Genomic DNA, 21,094 nt, shown 5'->3' with positions numbered 1-21,094 from the left:
CTAGATATGCTCCTGCCACTTAGGATTGAGCATTGAAGTAACCAGAACAATTGTTGTAGATATATTTAATTCCTTTTGGATCTCATCTATAGCTTGAGTAAGGGTCTTCAGGTGATTGCTCGTAGGATCCATTGCTTGGCAATCCATCATGAACCTGAACAGTAATTCTGCACGCATCCTCAAGCCATTCCTGAAATATAGTTCACCAACAGTATGTATATGATAAAAAGCACTGCTGGCAAGTGGTTTATTAGTAGTGATAAGTGGTGACTTACCAATAGCAATATGGCCGCAAACACATTGAAGGTTCAGTTAGCGTCCCAATAAATTAATCTCATGTTCAACCCTGGGTAGCTGGCAACGAGCAGGCAGGCTTAACTTAGAAGACAGGTGTCTAAAGTATTTAAAAAACAGCAATACATTAAATAAATAAGGCACAAAACACAATAAAAATATGACACCAATTTAAAAAATAGATTACTTTTCTATGGACAAATCGACACCAAAATGACAAATATCCAATGTGAGGAACCAGAGATATGAATTTTGAAAGATTAAAAGTAAAGCTATCACTTAGACGCAAACAGAGCTCAAAGAGTTAAAAATAGAAGGTCGTGCTGGACCAGGACAAAGTCAAGAGTTCTTTACACTTACTTCCAGAAGTGTTTCTTGATGCAGGAAAGTGGTCCACAGCACCAGCCAAGGGTTCAGATGCTCTGGTTTTTTGCTTAAGGTATGGGACTACATCCTTAATAATGCACCAGGTCAATTTATGGAGCTTTCTGCAAAAATTCTCCAAAGTTCTGGAACGTCTTCATGAAGTTCCTCTTGTGGGTTCAATGTATCCAAAACACCAATGAGGGGTCAAGAATCTCTGAGAAAGTCCTTGGGATGTTGGGAAGACTGTTCCCACAATGAACCTGTCCAAATCCTTAAAAGTCCACTGGACGTACTCCATGATGGGAAGAGTTCTTGGTGGAGGTGATGCAGGTGGGCTCTGTTAACCAGTACCATGCAGGGATTCCAGTCCTATTCCTTCTTGAAGCAAGACAAAGTCCTTAGGGCTGTAGTCCCAGAATGTGCAGCAGGTGCAGTCCTTCAGAGTGCAGACCTTTGGGGTGCAGGTCAGTTTTCCAGCAGGGCGGTCCTTTTTCTATTTGTAGTTTCAGGCAGCAGATCTGAGTTGCTGTGCAGCTGTTCCATATTTATACAGTGTTCCTGGGAGTCAAGCAGGGGGGAACCCTGGACTAATGGGATGCAGGGTGCCACCCAGGGGTATGATCACTTCCTCCAAAGAGTGGCATATTCTGATCCCAGAAAGCAATATTCTTCCAAAATACAAAATGAAGAAAGTCTCTCCTTGGAGGTTAAAGTGGGCTAAGCCAATCCACTGGCATAGCTAAGAGTCTCTAACACAACCCTTCCAGCCCTATCAAAAATCTAATTACAGGGGCTCCTGTTTTGCCGGGGGTGCTGGATGTGATGGTGAGCCTGTGCTGTTTTAAAGAGTCATTCTCCCTTGAAGACCTGTTTAGCTACCCCTCCCTCATCCTTCCTTCTGCTTCTGCAGCTGCTGTTCCCCACCCATAGGAAATCCGTTGCCTCTCTAGGATGCTCATTCACACCTCATTAAAACAGCTTGGCTCTACCTGGCAGAGGCTAGCCAATCAGGAGAGAGCAGCTGGAGAGCTGGATTTTCGCTGACAGAAAAGAAAGTTTAATAACTAATTTCCTGTGATAGTTATTATAAATCTAACAGCGGCAAGTTTTTGAATTTATCATAACTATCATTTTGTAGTCTTTGAATGACATTTTCAACTAGCTCCTGTTAATAATTACACTTAAATAAAATATTCAAATTTTAGCCTATGGACCTAATTATCTACAATGGAGATAATGCAATTGGCAATTTTTGCCTCATCAGGGCATATAAAACATATGTATATCCCTGCTTATAGTTTATATGGCACCCTACCCCTGGGACACCTATGGGAGACTTATGGGGTGACTTATATTTCAATGTAAGGTAAGTTAATACTTTGGAAGTACCTTGAATTCTAAAGTCAAATTTGCATATAATTTAATTTTAAATGCAGTAGGCAAAGCAGGGCTGACTTTGAAAATGACAGCAGGCAACACAGTAGTTCATGCTCCAGTGCAGGAAATCTACTGGGCCTCTAAACCTCCCTTCTCTATTATATGCAAGGGATTTATAGGTAGCTTGAATCCCCCTTATTAAATACTAGGGACTTACAGGAGACTATCAGTACCAATTGGTAATTATACCTAATTACCATCTACTTTTAATCAGTGCACAGGCTCTGGGTCTGGTTAGCAGAGCTCAGGGTGCGATCAGAGTCAAAAGAACAGCACCTAGTAGTCGAAATGGGTCAAAAAGTGGGGGGACACTGCAAACAGGTTCTGATTACAAACAAACACTCACTATCATAGTTTCTCTGTAAGTAGCAACCAGTAAGGAAGTACTGGGCAAGTTCCATCAGAGGAATTAGGTTAAACAAGCCAGTTTCAGTTGCAGGTGAGTTCAAGTTAAAAGGGAACCAATAGAAAAGGATTAAACACAAACATGGTGCTGTTAAGGAGGTAAGGTGCAAACTCTGTAAATAAAGGAAGTTTACCAATAAATGCTACAAGCACTGAATGGCTTCCAGGCACTACGGAAAATGGATAGCTCCCTTTTATACTGTCGTCTTAGTTTCCACTTTCTTCCTTGAACCTGAAGTGAACATGTCATCCTCTTGGATTGGAAGAGGTCTGTTGTTCTTGTCAGGTCAAGAAACCAAACCATGTTATCTTGGTTTGCATGCCTGTTCAGGTGATCATTTTCTAATCTTGCAAATAGTGTCTTGGCCAAGTCTTACCTAGTGTTAGTCACCTGACTGGGACTCTTCATGAGCGAATGAAGTACATTTTCCTTTCATTATACCAGTGTGTGCTTGCTGACCATACCTGTGAGTTCTTACAGTCTGAGGAAATTGAGGCAGAATCTTACATATTTAACACTTCCAGAAGTCATGCCACCAGCCCTAAAATGTCACTTTGCCCGAGGCAACATCGCATAATTATGGATTTAGATGGCTTCTAGTAATGGGGACAGATATTATAATATTACTCATATATTGTAATTTGGGACCATGTTGCTTGGAAAGAGTTCATACAACAAGTAACCTATGTTTTGAGCTGGTATGGCTGGGCATACTCAACCACATACTGGGCTGCTGCTTTAAGAAAATAAAGAGGGTTGTAATGGGGTCATACACTTGTTGAATCTGTGTCTATGGAATTTTAGTGAGGCTGTGTCAGAAGCACTTGCACGTCATGTTGATTTCCATGGACAGACCTTAACGCTAGTGCACCGGTCAGCAAAGTGTTAAAAGCGTGTTTGAGTTGTGTCACAGTCAAAATATATTCCAAGCCTGATATCCATTGTTACAGGGATGCAACATTTAATCATCATGGGTCCCTTTAAAGCTTGAGCTTTACCTTTCTCTCTCTTCATAACTGTATAAACACAATTCTTATACAAATAAATGTCTGCATTCCAAGCAATGTTTGTCTTTTACTCCAGATCCCAAAGTCCTCATGTAGTGAAATGGGCACTGTGGGCTTCAGAAAATCCACTCGTGAGGGCCAAGGAGTCTGCTGCTATGACTGCATTCCATGCTCAGATGGAGAGATCTCCAACCAAACCGCTGAGTTAGATGGCTCCACATCAGAGAGCAAACCATTGCCTCCATGCATTCTCCACAATCTGCATACTAATTAGAGCTTTTATATTTACCTCAGAGGTCAGTATATGTGATTGAAAAAAATAGACAGGAGAAGGGCTGTATATTTAAACTAAAGAAGGGTATTGTTATATAGGAGTCACAAGGGAGGCATGTCATGTATATATGTGTGTGTGTGGTATTTGTATACCATGAGCCTGGCCAAACGGAAGTGCTGTACATGGTCAAAGGCAAAAATACAGTCAACAAGTAACTGGAGTGGTGGCTTGGCTTTCAGAGTGGGACTGCACTGTGATTTCTGTTCTATAAACTGTTGTGGGACAACTCCAGGAATTGAAACTCAATTGGAAGATCTGAGTTAGAGGAAGACTATACAAAAGTAATTCCCCATGAAGTGACAGAATCTTCAAATGTAGCTTAAGCAGTGTAACCCAGTATAACCACCCTAAGCAAGGTACAGTAGTTGGCAGACATCACTGCAGGAAAATCTTTAATCCCTGAAAATGCTGGGAATTGGACCAGACACAATTGTGAATCAGTTGCCCTTTCTAGAGTATTGCCACAATAAAGTTAGAAATCAAAACACACTGTTACCAATATACCATTGGAGGCTAGAGACTGTTGGTGGCATGGAGGACAATGTCTCACCAATGTCTATAGCCTCTTGTCTACGCCTCACCCAATTCCCACCCTAATGCACCTATTTGCCCTAGGACCAAGCAATGATGAGAGAACTGAAGGAGTGAGAACTGCAATGAGCCAGCTACTAATTTCTCTTGCACTGGGTCTTGCATTTAAGAGGTGTTTAGTATCTATGGGATGTGCATGGCACAGAATACTGCACAATGTGCTTCTTGATCCATGAAGCAGCCATAAGAAGATCTGGCCCTTTTTATGGTTCAATTCTCTTGTATTGTGCATCAAGCGCTTTTAAACATATACCCTCTACAACCAATGGTCAGTGGGGAATGGCGATTGCCAAAGTTGTTTAAATTATGCGAAACATAGCATAAACAACAATGAATAAAATCGCCCTCTCACCCTCAGTGACACCCAGCTAAAATTGATTACGGGATTTTGCAAAGATCCGAAGGATCTAGACACACCATTAGTCTAAGACCTGGGCAGTCTAAATGCCATATTGAGCATGTAATATGAGCTGCAGTGTCCTTAGATATGTACGGCATGTCAACATTTTAAATTCCCCAGAGAGGAAGCAAATAAATAAATCCCACATGGTCTCTAAGTCCTGACCCTGCAAATCTATAAGATGCAGTAATTTTCTCCATCACTGGGAAATTCCCACAGACCGTGTATTGAGTCCCTGTGTTCAGGGGTGTTTATGTACCCCAGAGGGAAGTTATGACTTGTTTCCCAGCACATATGGATAAGGAGATATATTTACCTTTGAGGATCATAATACAAGTTCTTGTTTGTTAGAAATGCCAAGATTGATAAATGTATGGAATCTGGGATCTGTGTTTCAACACTAGTGTCTATGGGTCTGATTTAGAGTTTGGCAGAAAGAGTGCTACACCACAAATCCCACCGAAGCAACAGTCTGCTTGCTCTATTTTGATTCAAGTGGACCATCATGTTTCCAACAGTGGTGTCTCAGCTGGCTCCTACATTGGAAACCCTATAGCAATTGCCCAAAAGAGTTCAGGTCATTGGAGTAGGAGCATCAGACCATCCACCCTACTAAGAGCAGATGGTCTCATGTACTTTTGTTCAGTTCCGGACCAATAGGGATTGTCTGAGTAGACATAGTAGTGTTCCAGAGCTATGTCATTTTCACCAATATTCTTCTCACCACCCAGGACTCTAGGGCCCAGAACTCTAGGCCTTAAGCCTCACTGGAGTTAGGTACAAATATGTGCCCATTTTTACTATTGCATCACTGCAATGGACGCATTTAGAGGTTGTATTGGTTCATTGGGCAGATATTTTGCAGGACCATTGGATGGTTTCTGAGTAGCAAAGCTGCATATTCTTTATTCCATCAATGTCCACCCTCTTCTCTTGAACCACCCCACACTTTATGTATCTTTATCTCATGATTACAGGTTCATTTTCATTTGCTCCTTTCTCACATTGGCATTGTTACCCCAACACCTTTACTTTCATATTTTTTCTAAATTTCTGCCTTTCTCCTTCTAGTCCTGAGTCAAAGACTGATAGCAAGAAGCGAGCCCTACTCCGCAAAAATGGGTGTTAGTGCACACCTCTTGCATTAATTAAGCCCTGAGCTAACATAGTATAACACCGGCCCTAACACTCCAAGATATTTGTAGCATAACCCCTTATTGGTTCAGAACTACAACTGAATTTAGAATAATGTCATGTCTAATTTTATTTGCACTAATTGCCTTTCTGTAAATAAAATACATATTGATTTTAAAAAGACACCTGTGAGTGGACGTTCTGTTTACGTTTTGTCATAATTTAATCATTCTGTAACTGAGTCACCCCCCCCCCCCCCTTTACCTCCTGGAGTAAGCCTTCTCCGCTCCGCCCCATTGCCATTGTAGAGTCAAGTGTACAAAGGGAGTAACTTGGTTATCATGTTGCAGTTAAATTGTGCTCGAGACCCTGGGCGACCAGTGGCAAATGCTACAACCACTACACATACTGCCCTTTTGGCACTGACTGACCCAAGGTACAGAGATAAGGCTTTGGAGAAATGCATAAGGCTTTGGAGAAATGCATGAGGCTTGAACTGAATTTGGCACCCAACATTGTGTGTCTTACTAGGAAAGGGGCAGTCACACAGGCCAGTGGGATGAGATGAGGCAATGTGTTTGGGCTAGAAATATTAGGGAAATTGTCTTTGTCACTAATTAACTTGATAAAGTTAATGTTCTCGCACTGACTAACCATACCAAATGGATATGAGAGCAGTTGTGAGTTTAGTTAATCATACTCAAGATGAAAGATAACCTTAGCATGGCCTATGTAGCTGTAACAATGCCTGGTGATTTGGAAGCTACAAAATGAACATAATAGCAAGGGACCCAATAATGAGCCTGATTCCACTCCACTAGCCAGTGGCTCAGTGACAAACGGAAAAGGTGTAATGACCAACCGGCCTCTACTAGATGCTTCCACATGATAATATGGATGACAATGCCAAATGCTACTGAAAAGACAAGCTACAAATGTCAGTGACACAACCAATATCTGGTATCCTGCACATTTCACCAGGCTGGGCAAGAAATACCACCTCTCTTATTTTGCAAGATCAAAACGTATTCCTTGCAAGGGTGATACAAAAAAAACACTGCAGTCCTAAGGGCTGTAAGAAATTGGCTTATTATCATTTGTTTTGTGAAACTGCCCACTTGAAAGAATAATCACAATCCGTGTTACTAAATTAGCCTGAAGTCAAATCCCTGGTAGCCATGTCACTAAGCAGACATGCTTACTTTAGGGCAATATGTAAAGTATTTATGCAGAGCCCAAACAGTAATAAATTCAAAATGCAAAACAATAAACATTCCAAACTGAATTAAGAAAATAGAGTATAATTTAAAAAATAAAGACACCAAAATGTAAACAAAATCCAACAAAGGAACTGGTGATATACATTTTTAAACAGTGAGGTAAAAATAGAGCCAAAAAGCACAAAGTTACAGTGGTGGAGGTGGGCCAGGACCTAGAGTGATTTATGGCAATCACGATGAAACACAGGTCACATAAACTAACCAGGTTCATCCTGGTCAAAGGAATTTATTTTTCAATTAAGGCTTAATATATATGTTGGTAAAGTCCGAATTCTGTCACATTGGCAATGGTGTCCGTCCCCACAACATAGTGGTCTGCCCGCCTGATTTAAATGTAGACGGACCATTAGTTTCATCATGGTGGAGACTACTCCGTAAACCACCGTGACTAATCCCCTCTGACAGCACACTGGAGTAAGGGGAATTGGAGGCGGATCTCAAATTCCGCCTACCTGATTTAGATGGGTGGAATTAGAGGTCAGTTTTCACTGCTAGGCACCATCAGAAAAACCCTGGCAGGAAGGACAGTGAACTCTGCTAAATGCTCCCATGGCCATGCAAGCATTTTCCTGTTGATTAAGCCCTGATCCAAACAGCAAAAAACATTGAAACAGCTGTGACAGTGGTTCCTGCTAATGCTTTAGAAATAAATGCAAGCTCGGCGGTCATTTCTACAATAGGGGGGTGGGACCTCGGTCAGGGCGATGGAGCACTTTATTCCATTACCCTGGAGGAGAAAAGAGCTGCCTGCCTAAATATAAATTGGGCCTACATTCTTTTAAGCCCTAACCAGCAACTTGAATACATGTCTAAGGGCCCCAGGAGATGATGGTATACACATAGAGACACACGGAGTACCTGACTGAGGGAAAAAGCAGAGTCCAGTGGAGGTCCAGTTGCCACTGGTCAGCTGAGAACTTCCAGGAAAATGCCCCTTGCAGTTTATTGTTGCCCGGTAGCCACACAGTAGGTCATCCAACAGACCATTGGAGACACTTCTTTGTCTAGGTTAAAAGAGGGAACAGGTCCAGTCCTTGCAAGCTCCTCTAAGATCACAGACAGCAGGTATAAACCTATTCTGATCTTCTACAGGTTCAGAAAGTGATATGAGAAAGGCTGGGGAACATCCTACGACACTCTTAGATCCACTTTGACAAAAGCTGTAAAGGTTCCGAGGCCCTTACCAAGACACTTCATCAGTAGTTCTTGTTTGCCATACTGCAAACAGGCCCAAAATGCAATGTTTTCAGGCAAATCCAAGATGGGGATGATCTTTGGTCACACCAAACTTGAGCTCTGAGGCTGGGGATGTGACTGAGGAGTGTACCATGCTAATCCTAGTGTCCTTTTAAATCTAACACCAGACTCCAGTTTGAAGCAGGCCTTGTTCCCATCACAAAACCAGAGACAGAAGTCTGGTAGGGCAAAAGCAGTATCCTTCAGCAAAAGGCAGTGGATCCTTAAGAACTGCCTTGGCATCCTGTTCTTTCCATTTCAAGTATGCCCCAGGTGTAGATATGGCTCAAGATACCTGTCAAGCAGGATTTGAAAGTGCATGGTTAAAAGGAGGCTTGCAGCTCCACACTACATATTTTGTTGAGCTCAGACCGGACATCCCTGCTCATTCAGGTTAGCCTGTTGCTTGCTCCTGGGAGGCAATTAAACCTCTTCCATCCCTATTCAAGGCTAAAGCACAGGCTGCAAACTGCTGGGGGTTATGATAATTAGCCTCTGACAGTTTAGGCTGATATAAAATGTAAAACTGACAGAAGAGGGGAAGGCACAGGCCTTCGAGAAATTCTACCGCACTCTGTATACATCAGAACTCCCAAGGGTGCGTGATCAAAGGGAGTACTTGGATCCCCTAGACCTCCCTCAGGTCCTGGTTAACACCAACGCGGAATTGGCAAAACCCATAACCTTGGAGGAAGTTCAGAAAGCCATTGACGTGCTAAAACTTCAAAAAGCACCAGGGCCGGATGGCTTCTCGGCACACTTCTATCGTACCTTCGCAATTGAGCTGGTCCCTTTTTTAACTACTCTATTTAACATCATTGCGTCAGCGCAGCAGGTTACTCCCTCCATGGGTGAAGCGATTGTGGCAGTGATCCCCAAACCTGGAAAGGACCCCACAGCTTGTTCCTCTTATCGCCCAATTGCCATTCTAAATATAGATGCCAAGATCTACTCCAAGATCCTGGCCACTCGCCTCGAATCTGTGCTTCCTGGACTTATTGATCCAGACCACTCAGTTTTTATTGTGGGGCGACAGACTCACAATAATTTGCGGCGCATCATCCATATAAGACGCTGAAAAAGCGTTTGACCGCGTGGAGTGGTTCTTTTTTATTTTAAGTGCTCTGGCGTTTTAGTTTTTCGCAAGACCTTTGTAGAGATGATTCATGCTAAATATTACTCTCCTAGCTCCTGGGTCATGGTTAATGGCTCTGCTTCCCCTCTTTAGCTAAGCGCGCGGGACGCGACAGGGCTTTCCATTGTCCCCCCTTCTTTTCGCTGTGAGTATAGAACCCCTGGCACATAAAGTTCGGGGAATCACGGACATTCGGGGGATACGGTTTGGGACAGATGACCATAATATCACACTCTTTGCCAACGGTGTGCTTTTCCCAGTCACAGAATCACTGACCACTCTCCCGGCTATCCAAGAGAAGCTTGGGATATTTGAGCCGGTGGCGGGGTTTAAGATTAATATGGCTAAGTCCTCTTTTCTCAATCTGACCCAGTCCAAAGAAGAGTGGCGATGAGTGGTGGGGGCGTCACCCTTTAGTTGCACGACTAAGGAGATTACCTGTCTGGGAGTTAAGCTTACCCCTCATATCTCAGACCTTTATAAGGTCAACTTTCCTCCCCTTTCACGTCAGCTCAAAACTGATCTGGTTAAGTGGGGCGCTGCATACATTTCCTGGCTGGGCAGAATTAATGCCATAAAGATGAACGCACTTCCCCGTTTGCTCTGCCTCTTTCAGGGGTTGCCTATCCCTGTGGAAGATGGGCTTTTTCGAGAATTGGGGCAAATGCTTAATTAATTTAGATGGTTGGGGAAGAGAGCTCGTCTGCCACTACGCCTGCTCATGCGACCATGTAGGGAGGGGGGCATGGCATTACCAGATTTTAAAGGGTATTACAGGGCGGCGCAACTATGCGTCATCACAGAATGGCCACTGAGGGCTTCAGAGAAACACTGGCTCCATATGGACAGACAGATAGCAGGCCGCACAATTTAGGACCTGTTATGGATGCCAAAACATGATAGGCTGCCCAATGCTTACATCAGCACCCCCACGTCCACCACACTACAGGTATGGTATACTCTTACTAAGAGACTGCAGCTCACCACCTTCCCCTCCCCTACACACCCATACATTTTAATGCTACGTTCCCCCCTGCACTTCAAGAGGGACAACTCGAGGCCTGGAGGGAGGGAGGATGTCACGTGATTTCCCACTTATTTGATAAAAGCGAGCTTCTCACCTTTCAAGAATGCATGAAACAATTTGTGTTGACTGCCAAAGAGGTGTACCATTACCTACAGCTTAAACATTGGGTACAGCAACCCCTGGTGCGGCTGGCCGCCACCAGAGACTTGCTCCCCATAGAGAAGTTTTCTCAATCGGGGTCCACCTTCAAAGACTGCATCTCCTTTCTGTATGCTCCCATTCAGGCCCTGAGCCCCAGGTTGACGCCGCATCACAAATGATTCTGGGATGCACTTCTGGACACCCCTTTAGGGGATAAGCAGTGGGAGCACTTAAGTAGAGATGTGACGAGATTTAACCACTTGATGCACCTCTTGGAGGCACAATGCAAACTGATATACAATTGGTACCTGTATCATCAGAAGCTACATAGGATCTTTCCAACTACTTCGGATAGGTGCTGGAGGGGTTGCGGACTGTTGGGTAACTTTCGCCACATTTGGTTGGATTGTCCCTTCATACAGCCGTTTTGGAAGGAAATGTTATCCCAAATTAAACAAATTCTTGTGTACCCGATTCCCATGTCCCTGGAACATACTCTACTGGGGGTGAGAGACCCAACCCTGAAACGTCAAACACAGAGTGATAGGTCTGTCATGTGGCTTTGCCTGGGGGTAGCAAAAATGCCAGTAGCAACAGCTTCGAAAAAACAAGAGGCACCATCTTTAACGCAATGGCACGCGAGGCTGTGGAGGGCGCTGGTGCTGGAGTGCATGGCCGACATTGTAAACGATGCCAGAAAAGGCTTCAATTATATATGGACCCCGCTGGTGAGCTACTTGTCGGAGGGGCTCCCAATGACGGCTTGTGCCTCACGTCTTAGGGACCTTAACCTGTTCCATATCTACTCCCACAGCAGCGCAGCAGGCACTTTCATTTTTAGTTGCACCATGACATCACAGCTTATTTTAGGTAGGATAAGTTTCCTTTTCAAGTTATTCTCTCCGGAGAGGGGGTTGTTTGACAGATGTGGGATACTTTATGCAAAAAATTATGATTGTGCTGCATATAAGTTTTTTAAGCCATGGACCTTGTGACCAAGCTGAAACCTACATGTGAGATCTGTAACTCTGGGCTTTCTCTGACAATTGTTGCATATGTATTGTATTCCTGTATCAATCTCAAAGAAATATTCAAATAAACAGAATTTGACATAAAAAAAAGTAAAAATTACTTTTCCTTAACATTTATTAAATATCCAATTTCACATTTTGTTTAGTTTCAATCACTATTAAAATAGTTGTTTAATTATTTTTCTAGCTGGTCCCTTTTCCAAGTTTGCAATATTAGTACATTAATCTGCATTCTGGTTAAAATGGATTTTGGTGCTTTGTCACTGTAAGGACATGGCAAATTTAATGTTCCATATGTCCCACTTTTAAATACCTTGCACTCTTCCTTGTGATCTGCAAGGCCTACATAAGATGAATTTATTAATATTAAGAAAGAATGGTTTTCTCCTGTCAAAAGGGGACATTTTGACAGGATGCACTTGCATAGCTTACACTACAGCTGTCAGGCTGCACAGGGAAAGCCTAAAATCAGGTTTTCCTTATCACACTAGAGGATGGCACATTATGAACAGCAATCCACATGTGACAGTTAACCTTCCGTGCCATGGGTGTTTTTCGGCACCCTATAACGTCTTATAGAAATGTTAAATACACCAATCAGGGATTAACTTATGTAACCATCTTTAAAGGGGGAGCATAGGCACCTTACCCCTGGTTAGCAGGAGTGAAAGCCAGCAAAAATATAAAGTCCAAAAGAAGGAGAACAATCTGGGCTGACCATTCAGACAAGCCAGAATTCCTACAAGAGCCATTAGAATAGGCATTTCATTGTCATTTCTTATCTAATTTTTAATGGATAACATATGTGATGCCACTCTTTTCAGATGTTACCTAGAACGCAGAACGGTAGGAAGCTGAGAGCCTCCATTGATAATCCTAATTTGCTGGGCCTGCTCCACTGAGAGGTGGAAATGACTTTGGCAAGAACGTCTGATATGATCATTTAGTCTTTGATTTTATGCCTGTTGTTTTTGATGGCTCACACACAAGAATCATCCAAGAATAGCTGCAGCAAATCCAGCCTTTTTTCTTGTAATACAGAATTTATCAGGTACCTTCAATACGGAAGGCCACTGCCTTCTTTTCAAACGTCTGAGGTACGGGTTGGCTCTTTATGAATTGGTACTAAAATCGATCCCCACTGGCTGAAAAATTGGGGTTAATTGTCTTGAATACCCTTCACTTGACAGCAGAGTTTCCCATAGATTATTTTTATTACCGCCTCTGGTCAAAGAAATATCTAAGACGCCTAGGTAGAATCAGATAGAATTTCCATTTTTAAATTTTATTTTCCCAAAATATGACATGAGCATACAAAGTTAATTCCTTCCCTTAATAACATAGGACTTTCTGCACAATTCATTATAGAGCTGATATCAATATCAAAAGATAAGACAACATTATTTTCATTCCCGCAGTGTCATAAAAAATTCTAAACAGATCATTCCTTTGGTAAATACTATAAATATCAGGTGTTGGACAATAAATATACTTTAAGTTATGGCAGATAAGGGCATAACAACCTTTCCTAATGAAACACCACCTAGGCCAGTATAAGAAGAAAGATAAGTGACAATACGTACACTACTGCCCACCCTTTTATGTGTGCTCAGAAGCTAGCCAATCATCATAATCCAATTGATTAGTCACCCAGTTAATCATCAGAGATGAGATCCTTTTACCACGTCTCCTAGCCCACCTTCCCTTACAGATGTATAATTATCTCTCTAGATTGTAAATACCCAACAGGCGCCCAAACCATATTTGCATGGTAGAAGGCTCTGCATGTTTCCACACTGTTGAGATTAGGAGCCAAGCTAATGTCATTGAAATGGATATAAAATATGTCTGGCCAAGATCAAATTGTCATACCGGAGGAGCATCAGGACGGGACTAATATGGATCTATGTCCCAAACAGCTTCTTCCAGAATGCTTCAATGCCTTCCTTAATTTTCTGCAGGCTCTCACAGCTAAAAAACATATGAGCCAAATTGACTGGACCTTCTCTACACCTGAAGCACTTATCATCCTCCCTGTTACCCCACCCACATAGCTTAGCAGGGGTAAAATAGAGCCTAAACAGCGTTTTATAATGTTGGGGTCTCAGATTGGATAAGAGGAGAAATGTCATTCCTATCCCAATTGAAGTCTGCAAATCTACACCCTATTCCCCTAGCTTCCTTGCCTAGCTTGTCTCAACCTTCTCCATGTCATCAGGAGCTGTATTCATTAGGATTTTGTAAATCTGACCAATCTTACTGCCCGACCGCTAAATTGTGTCTAAAATAGGGATTCTTTCCAATGAAGTATACTCTAGTTAATCTTGCTCAGGAAGTCCCTCACCTGCAAATATTTAAAAACATCCTTCCCCTAACCCATAGTCTTGCAGCATTATCCTAAATTAATACAGCTGGTCAGCGGAGTAGAGATCCCTTAGCTTATTAAGACCAGATTCCTCCCATTGCCTACCAATCATATAATTGAATATTGTTGAGAACGGGGACCGCCACAAGGCGGTAAACCAGTTACATCTTTTAGCAGTCATCACTTTTCTGATCTTATTCCAGAATTTCCAAGCTTTGCTCAGGTTCTTAACCTGACTTTTCTGTAAGAACTAGGCTCGATCTGTGATCTCCCAAGCGCTAACTAAGATGGTAGAGGGTCCTGTGCCATACTCCAATCCACCCCTGCTGCCCCCTTTTGCTGAGAACAGAACCCTTATCTGCTGAAGGAGGGATGGCCAGTAATAACACACCAAGTTAGGAACTGCCCAACTCCCCAGTTCTAGTGGAAGAGTTAGGCATTTAAGGGCCTGCTTAGTCTTCTTATATTGCCGTTTAAAACTTATACAGATGGAATCAAGTTTCCTAAGCAGTGGCATGTCTTATTCAAGTGGTAAGGTTCAGAACAAATAGACTACCTTAGGCAGTACAGTCATTTTTAGGAGTGCTACTTCAGCCAATTAGCGTTAAGTGTAGTACATTAATGTGTCTCAAGTCGGAGCTGATCTTATTTTTTAAGGGGACCAAGCTGATCTGATATATGGTCTCAACCTTGGAAAATATTTTAATACTACAATATGTAGCAGTATCCACCCTATGGTATCTATCAAATCGATGTTATCTGTGCATACAGTCAGGGATTTTTCACTAATAAGTAAATAGCCAGATTTTCGCACACATTTCCTAGCCAGTTTCTCAACTTATGTGCACTGGGGTTATTACTGCGATATCATCAGCATATGCTAACACCTTTGTATCAAACTCATTTATGTGGACTGGTTTTTTAACCTGATTTTGAGTGCCTTGTTCAAGATTGGGAAACAGGGGCAGCCCTGTCTTGTTCCTCTAGTAATAGCTATTCTCCCGGATTCTTCGCCCATAATTTGGAGTTTGGCAACAGTAGTATAGTATATAGCCCTTATTGAATTGATCATTCATGGGCGAACTCCCTTACATTTCAACACTTCCCAGAGATAGCTCCATTACACTCTGCCAAATGCTTTTTCTGCATCAAGGAGGATGATAGCCACTCAGTTACCCATTACTTTAGCGAAATTGAATAATGTGATGGAATATCTGACATGGTCCGTTGTTCCTCTGCTACAAATAAACCAGTGTTGCCACAGCATTACCAGGTGGGCTATAACCCTCCCCAAGCAGACAGTGAGAATTTTGGTGTATAATTTGGCATCAGAGGAAATCAAGGAGATAGGCCTGTAAGAGCCAGGTTATTTGGAGGTGTACTGTTTTTCGAGAATTTACAATTTCTGTTCCTTGCCAACATGGAGGAGGTACCCTTTCTCGCTGCAACCCTCACAAGAAATCTAATAAAACTGGTGCTCGTTCTAGATACAGCACTTCATAAAGCTTGAGGGGAATTCTGTCAGAGCCTGCTGCCTTCCCTGAAGCAAGAGCGTTTCGTGCGGTAGCAACTTCCTCTAAAGTGACATCTGCTTCTAGTTGCCTATTTAGATCTGGATCTATCTGGTCCCTCCCTTATTCTAACTGTAACTCTTCTGCAAGAATACTAATTTGGGGGGTATCCTCACAATATAAAATCTTATAATAGTTTTCAAATTGCAAGAAGCTGGCTCTGTATATGATATTGCCACTAGATGGTAATATCGAGCACAGACTCCAAGGTATCCCCAAAGTGTGCAGGGCTCAATGCAAAACCCAAAGTGCTCTATTAGTGGAAGTGTTGGTGAGCAGCCTTAGGCCTAACCAGATGAGAGAAGCTATTTATTGCACAACAGTGATCGATAATGGACACACAACTCAGGAAGCCAATCCGGAAGAAAATTATACTTTGTTTAAATTTTATTTTAAGACCAAGGTCTTCACATTTTGGTAAGTAAGGTTCTCATTAAAAATACTTCTCAGGTTTCAGAAGTTTGACAGAGCAGTTCAGTATTACAGAGCAGTTCAATTTTAACCTGTGGAGGAATACAATTGTGAAGGTGTAACAGGTATGTATACCACTTACAGTTCCAGTCCAGTCTTTAGGTGTCACAGGCCAACAATGTAGGTAATGTCGGTCATGGAAGACTGGGGGTACCCAAGTTGTGCAGGATTCAGTATTTATGCAGAGGCGGTCAATATCGGTAATAAGATTTACTCTCGTGGTCCGCAGAGAAAAATAAGTAGGTTGTTTGTCTACATTCTGCAAACATGGTTACTGTCACGGTCGGCGGCAGCTGGAAGCTAATGATCGGAAGGAGAAGTTCCACCATCGTCAGACCATCACGGGGAGTTTGAGGTCGGGCAGGCAGAGCAGAAGCTGTCAGGGCTACTTGAAGGAGGGTATGGGCTCTCAGGCACCGGGCTGGGGCCAGCTAGGGTCATGGGTCGAAAGGATCCCTGAAGGTCATGGAGGCCATCCTGGTGTGGGGTGTTCTTCTGACTGGGCAGAGTCACGTCAACAGAAGTACCGGTCCTCTACCGCTGCGATATGTAGTTCTTTGGTAGTAGTGAGTCGCATTGACCCAAGGGTCGGTCCTCACCACTGCGGTTCTGGTAGCGGCAGATGTTAGGGACTAGAGCCTCTAGCCTCACTGTGGGATCATTGAAAGGAGTAATTTGGTACCAAACACTCCTGTATTCAGTGGAGCTATCATGATGCAGTGGAACTCGAGTTCCCAGCCCATGTACTCTCTATGGCTTCGCTGATACTTACAATATTAGAAAATGGTGCCCAATATTGTAAGGGCATATCTGATCATGCAGTCATGCCCTCACCTGTAGTATAGTGCACCCTGCCATAGGGCTGTGAGCCCTGCCAGAGGGGTGACTTGCCTATGCTACCAGGCAGTGCTAGCCAGGTAGGGTGCCATGTCGACTTTGTCGTTTTTCTCCCCAAAGAGGCATGCAGGCTGCAAGGGCAGTGGCTTGGTCCTAGTAAAGGGGGACCCTCATCATCTCTCAGGCCCTAGGTAACTAGGGACCATTTACTAGGGACTTACAAGGGACAGAAGTACCAATTGGGAGTTTGTTATCGGGTAGGAGCACTGACACAGGGGACCTGGTTGTGGCAGGGACCCTGTGCACTACATTTGAAACCACATCAAAACCAGGCAAAAAGTGAGGGGGCTAACCATGCAAAAGAGGTGCTTCCTCACACATATATTTCAACAATACCTGTAGGGTCTGTGCCAAATGACCCATAAATATTTTTAGTGCTCTCAATATTTCTATTAACGTCCCTTTGCCTCGTACTGAGGGCTGAAAGTCTTCCAACTGTCTCCCCAAATTCATAACTCTCATTCTTGTGTTAGTGATATTTTTCCACCACCACCTTTCAATGGTAGCTTTTATTCATGGCTTTTAAAACTAATATTTCATGTTGAATATGTGTAACATCCTGCCCCGTATAATCCCCTCAGTCTGCCTCTTTTCCAGTATAGCTAGTTGTTCATTTTGCCCCCTGATCTCATTCTCTTGATGCTTTCACTTGTTTGCAACAAAACTGATGGTATCACCTCTCAACCCTGCATTAAAGGCATCCCAGAGTATCGCGAGCTCCTCCTTCTCTATCCATCTAGGAGTTGTAGCTCCTTAACCACACTAGGTGTGGTTGAGAGGAGGCCCCAGATGATGAAGCATGCCACTTCGGTGGGTGATGGGACTTCGTCCTCTTTATGAGGACTTCTGTTTTCTTATAGCATTCAGATTTGTGGCCATGAACATTTAGTATTGCCTTTCCAGACCCTCGGATTTCTAGTTGTTTTCAGATATAGGTACTAGGGGATTCTTTCCGTGCAGGTCTCTAAATTTCCCTTTGACCCCCGTGTTCTACCGGTATTGTTGCGATCCCAGAGTATCCCCCTTGAACCTCTACATCTATTCAGCTCAAAAACTCCATTGTCCATTTCCTCATAGGCTCAATGTATTGGATGTTAAGAAGCAATTTTCTGTTACAAGTCCACTTACCCTTTGGCCTAAGCCCTCCCAGCCCTGAAATCTCCTAAATTAGAGAGTTATGATGAGAGAAAAGCATTGGAAATTTCCTAATGTCAACCTTACCCACTAATCTGGTAGAGACTAAAAAATCATCTTATAGACATCCTTTCTGTGTGGACATGAACAATAAGTAAAGCCAGAGTCCTCATCTTAATACATTATCTACAAACCCATGACTGTCCAATAGGGGCACACAATCCCTATATATGTGGTTTTCATCCTGTGATATTTGGTAATTTGTTTTCTTCCTGCATCAAGATGTAGGTTTAAGTCCCCACAAATTATCAATTGGCCAGGCCAAGAGGCTAATTCAATTTCTAGATCTTAAAATAATATTGAAGTATCTTGATTAAAGCCATAGATAGACAGTAAACCTAGACCCTGCTACATGACATTCTATAATCACCCACCTTCCTCACTTGTCCACTAGCCCCAATATGATTTTTAGCCAAAACAGCTACCACCTAATTGAAGAGCTCTGCTCGTGCATGCAAAAGAGTATACCCATTTAATCATAAGCTCTCCCTTTCCCCATGGAATATGTGTTTCCTGCTGACTACTGACATTGGGGCCCATGAATCTAAGAATCTCTGCCACGTTTAGTCGCTTCAGCTTGTCATTTAGGCCACCAACGTTAACCGAGCAGATGGACACTTTACCCATTTGTCCTAAAATAAAGAAAGCCAGAAAGATACCCTAACACCCAGATTTAGATAACTAATTTTCCACATAGCAACCGAATTTAGCAGCCAACACACATGAATCAGCATATGGTCCATTTTTTCCTTGTTTTGCCCTCATTTCTTGCTCATTTTTGGGTATTTAATTATTGTACCCCTCCGATCTCATCCCTTCCCCCTCACCTCCCCCTCTCCCTTCCACAAGGGATGCACCCACCCTCTCCCACCGTGAGAAGCCAACAGACCACTCATAGGTCTTTTGGGATGTAAGCAAGCATTTCATCCAGTCCCTGGAACATGCACATGCATTATTTAAGCATTTCCCACCAGATAAGTGCTAAATCATACAAACACCTCTGATATAACATCACGTACACCACCAGCAAGTTATATGTTTCACCAATAAAGTTCAAGTCTGATCCACCAGATATTCATGTAACTAATACCTTAAGAAACAGCTGATTACTAACCACAGATGACAAGCTCACCTTTGTTATTAATTCATGTCCCCCATGTATTCCTCTGTTTTAATTTCAGATGTAAAAACCCGCGTGCTGTTGTTCCAGACCACCTCCAAGCAGGCAGGGTTCAGTAAATAAGCCTGGGCCCCTTTTGCTTGGAATGGTTTGATTAGCTGATGAAGACACCATCGTCTCTCCACTGTAAAGAGGCGAAAATCCAGTTTGACAAAAAAAGGAAAATTCCCACACAGCACTCTTGGCATCGGGTCTTGTTTTCTCGTATATGGACTGTCTTAGTAAGTAATTTACAATGTAGACCAGGAGAGTCCTTGGCTTTGCTGTGCTTGTCGTGAACTGCTTCTAAGCCTGGGGAAGTGTATGAGCTTGTTGAATCTCTTGGGTCAAATTCCAACCCACAAATTTGGGAAAGGGTTTTTGAAATAACTCCACGATAAATAGCCTTGTATCTGGCCCTCCTTTACCTTCTGCCACTCCTAGGACCTGCAGATTATTCTGTACCTGATGATTTTGTTGGTCTTCCAGTTTCCACTGGACAACAATTAGCTTGGTCTCATGAGCCTCCACCTATTCTCGGGCCCTCGCAACATTAGAGTCTAAGGCCACAGCCCTGGTTTCTAAATCTGACAGTCAGTCAACTATGGCAGTGCATGATTTGGGCACTTTGTGGACCACTCAATTGCAGTTAGCGTGTTGCAGCTTAGGCCCTGCGATTGCCAAGCCTGGTTTCCTCTCTGTGGGACATAACGCTTTGGTATATTGACTCTAAAGTTAGAGGACTTGAGTTGAATGTCTCACTGTAGCTTTCTGTCGTACCTCCAACTAACTGATCTGTTGCAGAGTAGTCCCATTTCAGGCCAGTCCCAGTGGCTGTCTGCCGTCCATTCTTTTTGGCAATCTTACAGTTGGTTACTTCTGCACCCTCATCTCCTACATCACTTAAATTTGCTCTCACTACACTCAGTGGTCAATTCAGAGTCCCCCAAATACCATCCTGTACAGTCCGGCAGAGAAACATAACATTGATTTACTTCCAGATCTGAACCAACTTTCTTTTTGCCACTGTCGTACAGGCTTATCACTGGTCTCTTAATCATGCAGGGGTCACATCTAACTGTCTGGCCACACAGCAAATCAATGATTGATGACCCAGTCGTACTCAAGGGGAGGGGGAACTCCCAGTCCCTTTGTCTCAGATGCCTCCACTGTCCCCCCAGGGAGAGGGCCCATCCACTTTGATCACCCAGGTCCTCCTCCAACATGCTCACCAGTAGCAGGGTTTTGGGTCAATGGGGTCGGAGCAATCCTGTTCGTTGGCAGCGCGGCACCGGCAGTCTTTGGCCCCATCCGTCTTGTTAACAGGCATCCAACTTTATTGCGGCTTCAATCACATGTTGCGAACAATGCCTCAATTGCAGCCATAAGCCGATCCCAGGCAAGTAAAACCATTTTTGGTGGTATGTCAGAGCGTATTTTTCAGCACCGACAGGGCTTTTCTGCAGAACCCGTCTGAGTTAAAGCACCGTCCCTGGAAGCATAACTTTCCTGTGTCTGCCCCGTGGCTCTATAACTTGGCATTCTCATGGTTCTAGGAAGCTTATCAGAGAGCTGCAATACAGCCGCATCAGCCAGCCATCATCTTGCTTCCCCTCTG

The 21,094-nt window shown here is 43.2% G+C and overlaps 1 protein-coding gene across 1 annotated transcript in view; it reads left to right on the top strand.

Moving 5' to 3' along the window:
- LOC146780140 (vomeronasal type-2 receptor 26-like) overlaps window positions 1–9,563 on the top strand; it is a 139,558-nt gene extending 129,995 nt beyond the window's left edge. Inside the window, exon 6 of the mRNA XM_085637125.1 lies at window positions 9,019–9,563. Coding sequence (XP_085493251.1) covers window positions 9,019–9,563 — 545 coding nt within the window. The remainder of the gene's footprint in view (window positions 1–9,018) is intronic.
- The last annotated feature ends 11,531 nt before the right edge of the window (window positions 9,564–21,094 follow it).

Source organism: Triturus cristatus, chromosome 12 (assembly GCF_964204655.1).
Source record: "Triturus cristatus chromosome 12, aTriCri1.1, whole genome shotgun sequence".
NCBI lineage: Eukaryota > Metazoa > Chordata > Amphibia > Caudata > Salamandridae > Triturus > Triturus cristatus.
Note: the sequence above shows the minus strand (reverse complement) of the source record. Positions and strands in the feature narration are given on the sequence as shown.